Here is a 16,204-nt window from a genome sequence, read left to right on the forward strand (position 1 = left end):
GGACTAAAAATCAAGTTAAACTTGTTCTAAAGAAGATTTTAACTAAATTTTTATTGCAATTTTTAGTCAACATTTCAAAGCAGGCAGCGGTAGTTTAGTCCGAACAACGTTTCGCAGCATCCAATCCGATTGTAACTCAATTTCAGAATACTGAAGTTTCAAATTTCGAGGTATATTAACACCATTAACACACTATAACTAACCTGATAGATCGGTAGTTAACAAGGCATAATGAGAGAAAAAATGCAGCTACAATGATAAGTATAAGCTGCATCAAATCATCAGGTGCCATATATGGGCACTTACCATTCTGGCAATGCAAAACTGTCCCAAACTCAGGATAAAATTAGACGAAAGTTAAACTTCTCTAACGGAGGACATTTTACCAAAGGAAAGGAACAAAAATTCAGCCTTATGAAGGTGTAAGCATGATTTAACATTTTATTGCCTTCAAAAACAATACGTTTCTGGTTTTCATACATGAATTCTAAATTTTCGATGTTTATTCTCTAGCTTAGATTTGTCAATCTAGTTTTGAGCAAGAACTGCACTCAGTGTGAAGGTATCCAATATTTTTAACAGAAGAGCACAGTCAACTATGAAGGAAACTTGAGCTGATCGAATTATAGCACACATTGCAACTTCTGCATTAAATAATTTAGCCAACTATCGAAAAAAAATTATCTCAACCGGAATAACTGTATGGTAACTGTGGTTTTATAAGGGAATATAGCCGCATTCAATGTACACAAAACTCCACAACAACGTTTCAAGGATTGCAGACAGTTGAAAAATGAACGCTCAAAAATTTAAATTGAACTCAGGAAACTGCAAACAGTTACAGTGGCAGGAATTGAATCGACTCGAAACGATACAGCGTATAATGTAAAAAGTCTTCAGACATTTTGACAAAAAATAGAGGTTAATGGATCAAAAATATACTTTTCGATTCCAAGTTGGATATAATTTAAATAAGTGACCCCATTAAAAGCTGCAAAAAAATCTGCAGAAAATCGATCGTCAAAAAAAACCAACAAAAAAATCGAAAACAATTCTGAAAAATATAAAAAGTGAACACTTAACCGAATTAAAAACTCCAAGAGGATAGCACTGTAATACACACAGTATAGCACAGTATGTGATGTTTTAAAAAATCTCCAAAAATGTTAATAAATTATATGGAAAACTGCAAAAAAAACTTCAAATCTTTAGCATTGATCTTTTCAGACATCAAATCAAACCTTGTTGTCATAGCATGGTTCAACAGAGGCGAAGCTGCACTTCGCAAACACAAGCAACAAAAAGGCCAGAGCAGCCTGGAATGAAATAAATTTTGCTGTGTCCAGCTCCGACCTCGTTATTAAGGGTCTCACAATCTCACATCTGCGCCAAATTTCAAACATTAGCCACTACTGAATCAACTGCGGATGCCATGCAGCAAAAATGCTAACAGATATGAACAAAACTTGTGCTAAATGCTGCATTTGGACCTCCGACCTGTAAATTAGGAGTTTCACGTCCTTCCATTTGCGCCAAGGTCGCTTGGTGAATCGGCAAACACAAGCCACTAAAAAAGCAGAGAAAAGATGAACTTTCCAATGCTACGCCTACAGGTCGTGATTATAGGAAAAATTATATGAAATAATCTCTTTTATTTGCGAGTTTGCAAAGAAAAAAAAAGTAGATTCATACTATGACACTACGCTCGCTTATTTGATAGTTTAATCAGAAAGTTGGAAAAAAGTTTACAAAGTTATGAAAACTGAAAACATCAAATTTTAATTAATTGCACAGAAGAATATAGATTATCTTGAAGTTCTTAAATGATTGAAACTTTTTGATAAAATAACCTTAATAAGACAAGTCGATCAATTTTAATGGGTATTTTTTTCATTCCGCTATAAAATCGATAAATTCATATCCACTTTTAAAATTTGAAGGCAAGCTTTGAAGGCACGCAATGCTCAAGAGTCGTTTGCATTTTTGTTGAGAGCTTAATCGGCCTTGCATTTAACAAACGAAATTGAAACAGTCGGAAAAATAAACCGGAGATAATTGCGAGAAAAAGATTTATCATCAATCGAATATGCCGCAAACTCTATTTGTACGCTCAATTTTGAAGAGGGAACTGTTTTAGCTATTGCACTTTTAGCATTGAAGAGTTTAAATTCAAACCCAAATCAAAGATCTTCAAAGACTTCAAAACACGAGAAAAAAATTCGTTCGTTCACAAACTATGGAAACATTGAGCGTCTTTTTTGTTTATTCCGTGCAATATCTAGGATTCAAAAAATGCAAAAACACATTTTAACATCGTGTGGTTCTAATCACATCACAATGGCTGCAGGTAATTTTAATCTCTCCTAATAAAAATATCGCCCACTGAAACTTGGTTTTCGCAGATTAAGCAGAAAGAAAAGATCAAACAAGATTGCTCGTATCAAGATAAAATCCTAAAAATCCGACTGCGCTTTGATAGTGTCTTACAATTTAATACCAGCCAATTTAACACCGTTCATTTTAATACCTAGTCATTTCATACTAAAAAAATTAAGACCACAACAATTTAATTCCTATTTTATAACTTTAAATCCTATCACACCAAAGTTAACCCTGCAAAAAACGAACGCGTCGCATTGAAAAACTTGAATTATCTCAATTATACATGCTGAAAACAAGCTTCTCAAACTACTTAAGACTCTTATCGACAAGTTCCTAATTTATTTTCAACTAAACCATTACGACTATTAAAAAAAACCAGCTTGAGTTAATTCATAACAGTTTCACGTAATATTTCTGAAAAAAATTTTGGAAATTTTATCCGGTATGACAGTGCGTCAAATGATCACCAACGAATCAATTTGTGCGGTGGCCTCGAAATGCTGAGTTCTGGAAAAATCATCTTTCTGGTTAGTCGATGGAGCTTTTAAACTTACTCCCAAAATGTTCTATTAGCTATATTCAATTAACATTAGTGTATCTTGTTTTGCACCAGCTTGCATATACGCCTTTCTTCAAAAGTCACCTACGAAACGAATCACGATTTAGCGGTGGCCTTAAAAATGCTGCCTTCCCTTGCATTCGAAAAACAAGAAAAGATCGGCGAGTGCTATGATTTGATCGCTCAGGAAATTCAGAATGTGAAGTGTAAAGTTTTTTGTTTATTCATTCGTATCTTTAAACTTCTAAATTTAATTCTTATTAAAAATGTTGTTCAGCTTTTTTGAAAAGACGTTTCCTTGCAGACTTCTGGAAAACGTAACTAAAAGTAAGAGCTTGACTCGTGCACTAGCAATTCAAACCCAGGACAATCGCCCTTAAAATCGGGATGCTAGGTTGGGACTAGGGGTAGGGGCTGTCAAACCCTTAAGCTTTGCGTTTATGTGCCAACAATTCAAAAAAAGCTGACCAAAGCAACATTGTTATAAGTTTCAGTTCGAAAATGATTCTAAAGTTTGAAAATGAACACTTATTAAATAGTTTGCTTTCAGGTTAATGTTTCTCCGGAGTAGCCGTGGTTGCTCCGTGTAAATGTATAGACGTTATCATCAACTCAGAACGTCTTCATCTAGAAACCTGCTGATTGCAGACTCTCAAGTAAGGAATCTAATTTTTCCGAATTTCAACATTTTGTCTCTACCTGGAGCTCGGATTGGCAGTGTGATCGACTTCTTGCCGGAAAAGGGTAAATACGATCTAATTGTACTTTTCATTGGTGGTAACGACGCATACGAACGCAACGTACCATCTTCTGTCTCCGAACAGGGCATAGCCAACGAGATTTCAAAATTAGCAGACGAATTATCCCTACGCGCCCCAAAAATCTTTATCCTCGTTAAATAGAAACTGAACAGCTGGTCTCCCCTCTCGGGAACCATAGGTTTACATAGGTTTACATATCTGTTCCCAGCCTCAGAGTAGAAACAGTAAACCGCAGGACTCCCCTTTCGGGAACCATAGGTTTACCTATCTATTCTCCCAGTCGTTGTAATGGTCGATAAAGCGAAAGTTGCTACTCGTTCCCTAGTAACTTCGGCTTCCGATGAAGCCTGCAAAACATGTAAAGGACCAGTGCGTGCACGTGACCCACTTTTCATCTGTATAGCTTGCTCTTGCAAAATTCACCTAACCGAAAAATGTACCAATCTGAGTGCAACAGCAATAGCTGGAATAACTGAATTGAAGACAAATGTAATGCTATTGTGCAATGACTGTGTGGAGCAAAACAAACGCGATGAAATAATTTCTCTCATTGCAAAAATGGAGGTAAGTGAAACCAATCAAAGCCAAATTATGAACATCGAGAAAGAAATGATTGAACTCAAAAATTCTCTTCTCGAAATCAAAACTGCAATGATCGGAAAATCTGATCCACCTAAAACAACGCAAGTAAATCAACCAGCAGCAACCATTCGCAAAACACCTGAAGCAACAATGGTCCCTGAGGAAATACGAGTGCGAGGAATCAAAGAATCAGACGACAGAGATCCTAGAAGGCGACAGGAACACAACCTTGCAGAAATCCAGCAGGTATTTGCCCACATTGAAGTTAACTGCAACATCAACGATTTACTGAGACTTGGACCACGAAACGATACGAAAACCCGAACAATCCGAGTCAAAGTGTCCAATCCTTGGCAGCGCCGGCTTATTCTTTCCTCGGCAAGCAAACTAAAAACGTACGACGAGCCAGTCTATCTCAGTCGTGAGCTATCACGAGAGGAAGCAACACTAGAAAATGAGGCGCTACAAAAACGTCGCGAACTTATTAACGAAGAAATTGACAAAAAAGACCTCAGGATTCGCGATGGGAAACTGTTAATACGACAAGACAACAAATGGGTTGTCTATGAGGACCCAAAGGAGGCTAATGATTGACTAAACCACTACGCAACTGTTCTTTTATTCAATGTACGAAGCATCCTAGATTACAACAGAAGAGCTGACCTCTCAAATAGTCTACAAGTTAATGATAACTATGATATAGTGTGCTTTACGGAAACCTGGCTCACCGAAAACTTAGACAATGCAGCGCTCTTTCTGCTGAAGTTTGATATACATAGAAGTGACCGTACCAGTAAAATTGGTAATACTAAGCATGGAGGAGTCCTCATTGGAGTGAAAAAGAATAAACCCCACACGAGAATCATGTTTGACTCACCAGACTGTGTAATCACTATACTTCACTTCAAAATTCCCTTGTTACTCTGCTGCATATATAGCGCACCATCAAACAGTTCCTACTGCTGGTCAGCAAATAAACTAATGATACTACTAAACCATATCAGATATGTGCAACAAGAAAACTCAGTTCGAAATGTGATATTATTAGAAGACATTAATTTTGCACTAACTGACTGGTCTACACTGACATCCAGAGCTGAGAATGAACAGGTGGTATTGGATGCTCTCTGCAGCTTTAACTATGAACAAGCGATTAAAATCGACCATAGAAAATACTTACTGGACGTGATCTTATGCAATAATGGGAATATCCTTTCTGATGTTTGCATTGATAACTTTCTGAAAAGCCACTTCGCCAGCGATCACTTGCCTTACAAGGCAAGGATTCAATTTCAGTCTAACGAATCGTTCCGTCGCAACAGACCACATGAAATTGATCTCGACTTTGCAAAGTTTGCTTATACCAAAGCCGACTGGAGAGCCATAAAAGATCAAATAGCTGAGGAGCCTTTCATGCTATACTGCTACAGCAATGTCGATGTTATGACTAGACTGTGGTACCAGTGGATTTATAGTATTCTAATAAAGCACATTCCCTTACAAACTAAATATCGGCTGTCCCTGGCGCCTTGGGTAACCCCCTCAACCTCTAATCTTATTAAAATCCGAGCTACATTAACTAATAATTATACTAAAAAGCCGAGCGAAGCTAACCTCAGGAAGTTGGAAAAATCGCAAACAAACCTGGCCTATGCTCTTCTGATGGATCAGCAAAACCATGAGAGAGAACTTTTCAAAGAAGGGCGTTTTGATAAACTTCAAAAATATCTGCGTAACGTTCGGCGTTCTACTACTGTGCCTAGTGAAATGTATCTTGATGGTGAAAAAGCTCGCTCCGACCAAGATAAAGCTGAACTTTTCAACCGGTATTTCCATTCCGTCTACAGCAACATTCCATATGATTCAAACCTAGACAGTGATAATACGACCCTCCTAAATCATTTTCATTTTAATATCATCGAAATAGAAGACATTTTAAAAAATCTTAACAAAAACAAGTCAAAAGGACCTGATAGAAAGGGAAACCTGCTCTTTAAACAGCTCTGGAGCTCCATCTCAAAATCATTAATGTTACTTTTCAATACGATTGCGAACAAGCAGCAATTCCCATCTACTTGGAAAGTAAGTGAAATAGTGCCTATCCACAAGGAAAATAACAAACAGGTAGTCTCCAATTACAGGCCAATCAGTCTTCTGAATGCTACATCGAAGGTATTAGAAAAACTGATGTTTGATAAAATGTACTCGAAGGTGCAAAAACTGCTGCATAACTCACAACACGGTTTCAGAACGAAACGCTCAACCATTACTAACATCATACTCCATCTCCACGAAATCTATCTAATGTACGACAACAAGAATGTAAATAACCTTTCATCCCTGTATCTCGATTTTGAAAAGGCGTTTGATAAAGTCAACCACCTGAAACTAATTGAAAAGCTTTCTCATACCGGCTTCAGTGGCGCGTGCCTTGGTCTACTGAAAAATTATCTCAGTGATAGATACCAGCAGGTGCGAATCGGGCATTGCATCTCAAAATTACTTCCAATAACAAGTGGGGTTCCGCAGGGATCAATACTTGGCCCACTCATGTTTATTTTGTACATAAATGACCTGCCAATGGTGGCCATGTCCAACTGCTTCGGCTATGCTGACGACTATAAAATTATCTCAGATAACGCAATAACCCTGAATATCGACTCGAATAAAATTTGGAACTGGTGCTCCAAGAATTTTATGAGTTTAAACCTAAGTAAATGCAAAACCCTTCAGTTTAAAGGCAGTATGTCTGTTTGCATGAAAAAACAGAATATATCAGGAACGGATCTTATGAAAGATCTTGGACTTATAGTCACAAACAACCTGTCTTGGACGGAACACGCTAAAACTAGATCCGCTAAATCGCTAAAAGCTTTCTTCTCTTTAAAAAGAAACCTAGCCAAAAGCTCGACCATAAGCACTAAGAAGAATGCATACAGAGGATATGTAGTGCCAATAATTAGCTATGCATCGTCTCTTTGGAAACCATCTAAGTCTGAACTGGCACTCAATGAGAAAGTTACACATCGAGCAAGTATCTGGATATTAGGCACAAACAACCTTTCATATAAATCGCGTCTTCAAAGACTTCACTTACTACCACTGTCCTTATATCATGAAATGCATGTAGTTTTACTTTTTGCTAGGATTATCAACTCGAAAACTGACATTGAGTGGAAGAAGTATGTACAGATTATTGATACAGGCATAACAAGATCTCACGCAATACCCTTTTATACCAGCAAATGCTTCCGACTGAAAAAATGCGAATCTGATTTTTGGCAACGAGCATGTTCACTTTCAAATATATTTAATAGGCATCTCAACCAAGATGTCATCAAATCAACGCAATGCAAAGAAGAACTGACAACTATCTACTGGCGCTACTTCACTGCGAAATTCAACGAAAACCTCCCCTGCACCTGGAGATTATGCTGCGACTGCACAAACTGCATCAATACTGCAAAACTGAATTTCTATGAGACTCAATAAACTGAAAGTGACAGGGAAGCAATTCCCTGGAACTTATCCTAAATCCTTCATTATTTTTATTATTATTATAAAGTTGAATGGTTTTTAGACTTTCGGCATTGGTTAAACCTTTTTTGAGTTACTGTACCGGCATAAAACGTCAGGAAAACCACACCATTTTGAGGTAAAGAACGTTTAGTTAATTGCGGGCCCTTGAAGCTTGTATAAAGATTGCTCATTTTTTGGTTCGAATCATTTTAACAATCCGAATTTTTTGCAAGGTCATTTCTATTCAAAACATTCGCGGATTAAGTAGCGCGAAGTTTTCGGCCTTTTAAATGGGCAAAATTTTCTTGCTTTATTCTTTGGTTTTTACCGAAGTCCCCTAAGGCAACAATAAGTAGGGAGTGAAATTGTATGGTGTTAATTTGTTTAGAGCTAAAAAGGTGGGAACCGCTATGATGTACCGAAACTTGATTTTTGTTGGAAAGATAAATTAGTCAAAACAAACAATTTTTATAGTGAAATGTTCCACCAACACGCAATGCCAAGTACAATACAATATACTTCGCGATCAGGTACATATTTACCATGAATGATCACACGTAAAAGATCTTTGCAAAATCAATCTCAAAGATGCGTATGAAATAGCTGTTATTTAGAAAGCCACAATTGTTCTACAGAAAAAAAAACTGATTATATAAATTCGACTAACTTCTTCAAAAGTTGGACCAATAAAGGAATAGAAAAATAGATTTTACATGGAACGAGTTAAGCAAAACTGGAACTATAATTAACGCTACGAGTTTCGCTCGTATTACATCTCCAAGTTTGCCCAAATTGGTACCAATAGACCCCTCGTAACATAAGGAAAGATAATCCAAGTGAAACATCTTTTAATTTTGAGCTCAGAGCATCATTATCTTTCAGATGCTTTGCAAAAAGTCCCTCTAGGATGGTTAGTTGACAAGAACAAATGTTGCGGGAAGACACAAACCACACCCAGCTAGACTTTCTTCCATTATTTCCCGACCGCTTCGCCAATAAATAAATATTTTGAGGGTGCCTGCGGACGTTTTGAGCCAAAATTGGGTCTTATGGTATTTTAAGGAGGGAAGCATGAAAAATTACTTAGGTCGATAGATGGAAACACCGCCCGATTGTTTACAGTACGGCGAAGACTCGTAGGTTTTGGCAAAACGGAGTCGCGTTAAAAACAAATCAGGTTCGGATAGATTTCCCATTCTTCGCTAAAATCCTAATCCAATTATCACTTACGAGCACACAGTGGCATATGACCACTCCAAACAAAAAACACCAAACGGATCATTTAGGACAGAAAAAAGTCGCTTTGTGTGCCTCAGTTTTATTGATTATTTTTTCACTCTGGATGCAATTTTTGAGCTTGGTATTGTAAAATTTGGCGTTCCAGATTCGCTGGAGAATCTTTCATGATTTCATATCATTCAAACTGTTTTCAAATGGTTATAAACATACCTCAAGTACCTATTGAGCTACACCCCCCCCCCCCCCCCACGCGAGTGGGGGAGAGAGTGCTCAAATGATTCCACCAACCAAACAACAGATTCATTGTGGATCTTATAGCAGTGATATGAAAATTTATGAGTGCAGGACAGATTTAGGGAACGGTTGCGGGTGGAAGGGGGTTCGCTTCTTTAGTACTATTTTACCTCCATCCTCCCCTGATTCAGTGTAAAATTATAGTGGCCTTTTAGCACGTGTCGATGAGCATGTTCATGTGAAAGAATGTGGTTTGAAGATTTGGTATTTCACGTTTTGTTCACACAATTTGCGATTTTTAACAGCCTACACTCAGCCAAATTTTTAGTAAAGCGAAAAAGAATATTCAACTCCTCTAACAAATCAAGTGGTTATCGAAGTTATTAGAGATTTTAGGTCATATTGTTTCTCGTGTGAAAGCACGCCCAGTTCAAGCATGCCAATAGGCACACATGCTAATCGCTACGCCCCCTAAAATTATAATAACAGGAATGAAAAACATGTTGTTTCAATTGAGTCAGCCTTCAATTACTGCGTTGTTACAAAAATATGCAACTTAGAGCTGCATAAAAGCTAAGCAACGCAAAATGTTTATCCCCTTTCGCTCAGTATAAAATAGTCTTTTCAGCATTCAATTTTTAATTAGCAGAAACAGCCGTGAATTTTTGATATATCATACATTGAGAATTAAGCTTTCAGATTTTAATCGTACGACTAACTTGGAACAAACCCTTTGATTGATCACGATTGAGTCGCAAATGGTTGAAGTTATCTACGGTTTAAGTTAAAAAGGCTCTAACTCTAATGTCTCATACACAAGCGAACGCAGTGCTTCGCATCACTTGCGATACAAAAATTTTAAATTGCAGTTCTGATGCAGCTGCAAATTATTGATTCAGTCGTGCAACTAAATATAGTACAGCAAAACAGTAGGGATGTGTGAACTGGGCAGAATGGTCCATTAGGAAAAGGAAAACTAATTAACAGACGCTTCAATTAGCAGACCACTTTCTTACCACATTTTAAAAACTAATTAACAGAAGCTTCAATTAGCAGACCATTTTTTAAACCACCTTATTAAGTGGTTGCCCGAGATTACTAGTCCTATAAAACATTTCATATATGTGAAATATTTCGTATTGTACTTCTCTTAGACCGACCACCAGGAAAAACGATTTAATACATGATCTGAAGGTTTATACTCATATTCCACCTCACTCAGTGAGATTCAATTTATGACTGTTCGGTTTTGTTTTTTTGGAAAGGTTCTCTGACTTTTTGCCTTATTGCAGAGCGGTCAAAAAGTAGAAAAATTTTATTTCATGCTGGTCAAACAAAGACAAATACACGTATTGACCAAACAAGTAAAAAACAAACTCACTCAAGAATAAAAATAATTATTTAATTCGTGCATTTGTTCGCTCTGATTGGTTAATATACTAATTGTCTACTTTATGACGTGCCTTATGGTACTTTATGGTTTGTCTACTTTTTGCTACGTAACCCCCCACATTACCAGGTAGAATATATGCAATTGCTTAAACGCTCAATGAATCAGTGCTTTATTATCGCAGTAGTGGCTATTTGGGGGGTAGCGATGAGTTTTACTTGCTTTCAATTATATACCCATTTTATATTTTTTATAAATACTAAATTCATTTTCGCATCGGCGACCGCTCGACTAGCATTTAAGTATCAAATTGAGCATGTATCGAAAAGAATGAAGTTGAAAAAGCGTATTTTTCGCCCCACTATTTCAAAGAGGATTATGAAACGCAACTAACTTCAGCTAATCCATATCGAACAGTACCAGTTCTGGCTTCCTCACGTAATATTTAGAATTTGGTCAGAACAAGTTAAAATACCTTGAGAAAGTCGAAAAGCCGACGAGGCTTAAATTTCTGAACTGAGTGGGAAATTCAGCCCCAATGTGTCTTTATTTGGTAGCAATAACATAACGAACATGATAGATGTTTCAATCTCGGCTCCGAATTATACGGAAACGGACACAAAATTTGTTCTGTAAAGTTTACTCCAGACAAACACCTGCTTCAAAAAAAAATTGATATCATTTTTATGACTATCTGAAAAATGAAAGTCCCTGGCATCGATCTAAAACTTTATTCTATTTTTCTATTTTCAGAACTAGAATACAAGACAAAGAATTAAAGCTGCTCGCAATTCAATCTATATTGATTATAGGCAAGATATCAGACCAAGGCGTCTTTAGTTTTTTGGACTAAATGGGATTTTCTTGGGGCCTTTTTAAACAACCCATGTGGGCTAGAAAAATTCCAGTGTGGTGAATAGATGGAAAAATCAGCTCAATTGTACACTGAACTCTTGTATTTATGCACTGAAATCTTCAAAGATGCATGATGAAAACGTTTTTCTCATTTTTTGAATCATTTCACTTGATAAGTTTTGGGCGCTTTCGGAAAAACTTTACTTCTAATCCATTTGGAACTTTGATTTTAAAGAAGTCACCCTACTTGACATTGAGTTAGCAGAAGTATTATGAAAAAAATCCAAAAAACAAAGAAGCTTATAAAACAATTTTACACTAGTGGAGTTGGATCGTCCACTAATAGCCTAAGGTTAAATCTTCAAAGCCTATGTAATTGCTGACTGCTGTACCGTTATCCATTTTTTCAGATAACTACTAACTATGTCTCTGAATCAGTGAATTGACCGCTTTAAGCGGAAGCGGCCGGAAAAAGCGGAAAACTAGTTGAAATAAGCGAAAGCGGTGAAAGCGGAATGATTTTTGTAAAAGCGGCAGAAAAGCGCGACTCATTTTCAGAAAAGCGATTATTCACACATAAAAATGTTGCAGAGCGCATGTCGAGTTACTTATTCTCGCCCATTGTCGAAATTTGGTCGACTTATCCAGAAAGCATACAAAAACTTCGTTTTCAATGCACTTTCTGTGAGCCCTGACACAGGTACTGTCGAGAGAATTTTTTTCTGTCAGAGACTTTTTTCTCTGTTTGTTTTCTTAAAAAGCGGACAGCTATAATTTAGAAAAACGGTAAAAGCGAAAAGCGGCTTCGAAAAAAGCGGAAGCGACGAAAAGCGGCTTTTCCATAAGCGGTCAACTCACTGCTCTGAATGGTGTTAGTTAGAACGCCGCTTAACTCACACTCTTTGTCAGCTATTGCAAGATAATAGTTGAGCAAATTCTATTGATTCTTCTACGTACCTATTTAATTGGCTATTATAAACTCAACATTATTCTAGTTTGGTTTTAATCAAGGTTTAAGGAGATATCAGTTATCGCAGTTAGCAGTTTCTTCTTCATAAGACAGGAATGAACTGCTTGGAGTTCTTTCTTTTTGGGAAAAACAGTCGGCTGAACCTCCATATACTTAAGAGGTCTTGTTAGGCCGATTCTTCCTTGCCGTATCACTCAAAAATATGACCGAAGAATTCTAATACCGGACCCATCTCGGTTACACGGCAATGACGCAGACAAAAGAGTTGCGAGAAACCATGGAGCTATCTGAAAAACAACCCAGTAGCACGCAAGGCGGCGAAAAAAGGGACCATAAAACATTACGAACCTCTTTTCCCATGAAGGTGAAGCGCGAATAAAATCTAGTTTATTCTTTGCTTTGAGCAACGGAAAAAGAAAAAATTCGGTCAACAACATGCCCATGCAAATCTTGAGTCAGTCAATTGTAAATTTTTCTATAACGCCCGTGGACAATTTTTCAAACGAGGAAAAAATACATTATCAACAAGATGCAACTCTAGAACTCATCAAACGGCGACAGAGAGCGTGAAGAATTCTTTATTCTCCGACCAGTAAGTCAAGCTTCCAAATATGACAGGACCGAAACCATCGAAGAGGAAGTCATACGAGACACATTCAGCGCAAAGATGCGTTATTCTGACATCCAGAGAGAACTCTGTATACGACCCGGAAAAAAGTACGGCCCGGAAAAACGGAAACGACACTATGAAATCTGCACTCCTACACGAGAACGGTTATATCAAAGCAAACACTCCAGAAACATTTTCTGATAACCTTTTAGAACATTTTCTGACCCTTCACGAGATTGGATCAACGACAGAAGAAGATCATGAAGTTGTGCGATTCACTGGCTGCCTGGTATACCAGTTCGCCAAATGTATTACGCAATGTTCCCAGTGGTGGAATCACTGACCTCGTCTTATCTTCGAGCAGTTCGCCAGAGCGCGGTATCAAAAAGGTGTCGGACATGGACTCAGATCCACAAAACAGGGAAGCTCAAGCACCAATTAAGGTTTACCGATAAATGATTAACTTATCTCAGGGGTTCCCATAACAGCAGAGAAATAAATCAACTTACGCGGCTGGGCAAATAGAGTCAAACTTCGCCAACTCGAGAAACAAATCAAATGAAGCGAAACAAATCAACGAGGCCTAGAAACGTTGATTGACGGGCGTGCCGGGGCCATAGTAACTTCGTCATAAATGGCAGTTCCTGATAACAGTGGGAACGACAAACAGGGGGCAAAGACACTAACGAGACGCAAGGATGGATAACGTTGAATCACAGCTGTCGAATTCGTCGACCAGATAATAAGGAAAAAGCAAAATGCAGACACAATTCTTTGAAAGACCACAAAAGCACCGCGAAGAACGCAGAGCAACCCGTGCTACAGATAAACCAGTTTCACGAGTGGATATTCGAACTTCATCGTAATCCACGCCGTCGCCACGCAGAAAAAAATTGAAGAGGCCGAGATTTGCGCTGCTCAAACCAGCACAAGTTCGGAAACGAAACGATTAAAACTTTCATTTTTTTGTCCTTTGACTCAAATTGTATACGGTGTATGTAATTTTTCCTAAACGTGAAGCTAAACTGTCCAACAATAGTTTTGAAGTTAAATGCTCAAAGCCTATGTTATCGCTGACAGCTGTATTGTTAACCATTATGTCAGATACCTGCCATTTGTCTATAATTGATGTTAAATAGAACTGCGCTATACTCACACTCTTTGTCAGCTATTGCAAAATGATAGTTGCACATATTATTCTGTTGATTCTTTAATGTACCTATTTACTTTATTATTAAAAGCTGAACATTATTATAGTTTAGCTTTAGTCAAGGTTTTAGAAAATATCACATAGACTAAGTACAGGACATTCAGGCCTTTCCCAGTCAAACTGTCTGGTGAACAATTTGAACCGCCAGGTTTTTTTTATTCCAGATTAAGAGACAAAAAAACTGACACCGAGGCGAAGCTCAGCTTCGCACCACTTGCGATAACTGAAATGCCAAGTTCAAAAGATAGATCCAACGAAAAGTGAACCAATTAAATTAATTCTGCTGAAGAAAACATAAGCTCAATGAATCAGTGCTTTATTATCGCAGTAGTGGCTATTTGGGGGGCAGCGATGAGTTTTACTTGCTTTCAATTATATACCCATTTTATATTTTTTATATATACTAAATTCATATTCGCATCGGCGACCGCTCGACTAGCATTTAAGTATCAAATTGAGCATGTATCGAAAAGAATGAAGTTGAAAGAGCGTATACATGCATTTTTCGCCCCACTATTTCAAAGAGGATTATGCAACGCAACTAACTTCAGCTAATCCATATCGAACAGTACCAGTTCTGGTTTCCGCATTTGATATTTCGAATTTGGTCAGAATAAGTTAAAATACCTTGAGAAAGTCGAAAAGCCGACGAGGCTTAAATTTCTGAACTGAGTGGGAAATTCAGCCCCAATGTGTCTTTATTTGGTAGTAATAACGTAACGAACATGATAGATTTTTCAATCTCGGCTCCGAATTATACGGAAACTGACACAAAATTTGTTCTGTAAAGTTTACTCCAGACAAACACCTGCTTCAAAAAAATTTGATATCATTTTTATGACTATCTGAAAAATGAAAGTCCCTGGCATCGATCTAAAACTTTATTCTATTTTCAGAACTAGAATACAAGACAAAGAATTAAAGCTGCTCGCAATTCAATCTATATTGATTATAGGCAAGATATCAGACCAAGGCGTCTTTAGTTTTTTGGACTAAATGGGATTTTCTTGGGGCCTTTTTAAACAACCCATGTGGGCTAGAAAAATTCCAGTGTGGTGAATAGATGGAAAAATCAGCTCAATTGTACACTGAACTCTTGTATTTATGCACTGAAATCTTCAAAGATGCATGATGAAAACGTTTTTCTCATTTTTTGAATCATTTCACTTGATAAGTTTTGTGCGCTTTCGGAAAAACTTTATTTCTAATCCATTTGGAACTTTGATTTTAAAGAAGTCGCCCTACTTGACATTGAGTTAGCAGAAGTATTATGAAAAAAATCCAAAAAACAAAGAAGCTTATAAAACAATTTTACACTAGTGGAGTTGGATCGTCCACTAATAGCCTAAGGTTAAATCTTCAAAGCCTATGTAATTGCTGACGGCTGTACCGTTATCCATTTTTTCAGATAACTACTAACTATGTCTCTGAATCAGTGAATTGACCGCTTTAAGCGGAAGCGGCCGGAAAAAGCGGAAAACTAGTTGAAATAAGCGAAAGCGGTGAAAGCGGAATGATTTTTGTAAAAGCGGCAGAAAAGCGCGACTCATTTTCAGAAAAGCGATTATTCACACATAAAAATGTTGCAGAGCGCATGTCGAGTTACTTATTCTCGCCCATTGTCGAAATTTGGTCGACTTATCCAGAAAGCATACAAAAACTTCGTTTTCAATGCACTTTCTGTGAGCCCTGACACAGGTACTGTCGAGAGAATTTTTTCTGTCAGAGACTTTTTTCTCTCTGTTTGTTTTCTTAAAAAGCGGAGAGCTATAATTTAGAAAAACGGTAAAAGCGAAAAGCGGCTTCGAAAAAAGCGGAAGCGGCGAAAAGCGGCTTTTCCATAAGCGGTCAACTCACTGCTCTGAATAGTGTTAGTTAGAACGCCGCTTAACT

At 37.5% G+C, this 16,204-nt stretch overlaps 1 protein-coding gene across 4 annotated transcripts in view; it reads right to left on the reverse strand.

Moving 5' to 3' along the window:
* The window catches only part of LOC134850921 (mucin-3B-like), a 69,021-nt gene that overhangs the window by 44,541 nt on the left and 8,276 nt on the right, over positions 1-16,204 (reverse strand). Inside the window, exon 1 of one of the 4 annotated variants that reach the window (XM_063866727.1) lies at positions 307-681. The exons of 2 other annotated variants lie outside the window; for them this stretch is intronic. Coding sequence is in view for 1 of the 2 variants with exons in the window: in XM_063866724.1 (XP_063722794.1) it covers positions 204-292 (89 nt within the window). In the remaining variant the exon portion in view is untranslated. One more of the 4 variants, XM_063866724.1, reaches the window with a different exon arrangement.

This window comes from Symsagittifera roscoffensis, chromosome 7 (assembly GCF_963678635.1).
Source record: "Symsagittifera roscoffensis chromosome 7, txSymRosc1.1, whole genome shotgun sequence".
NCBI classification, from domain to species: domain Eukaryota; kingdom Metazoa; phylum Xenacoelomorpha; order Acoela; family Convolutidae; genus Symsagittifera; species Symsagittifera roscoffensis.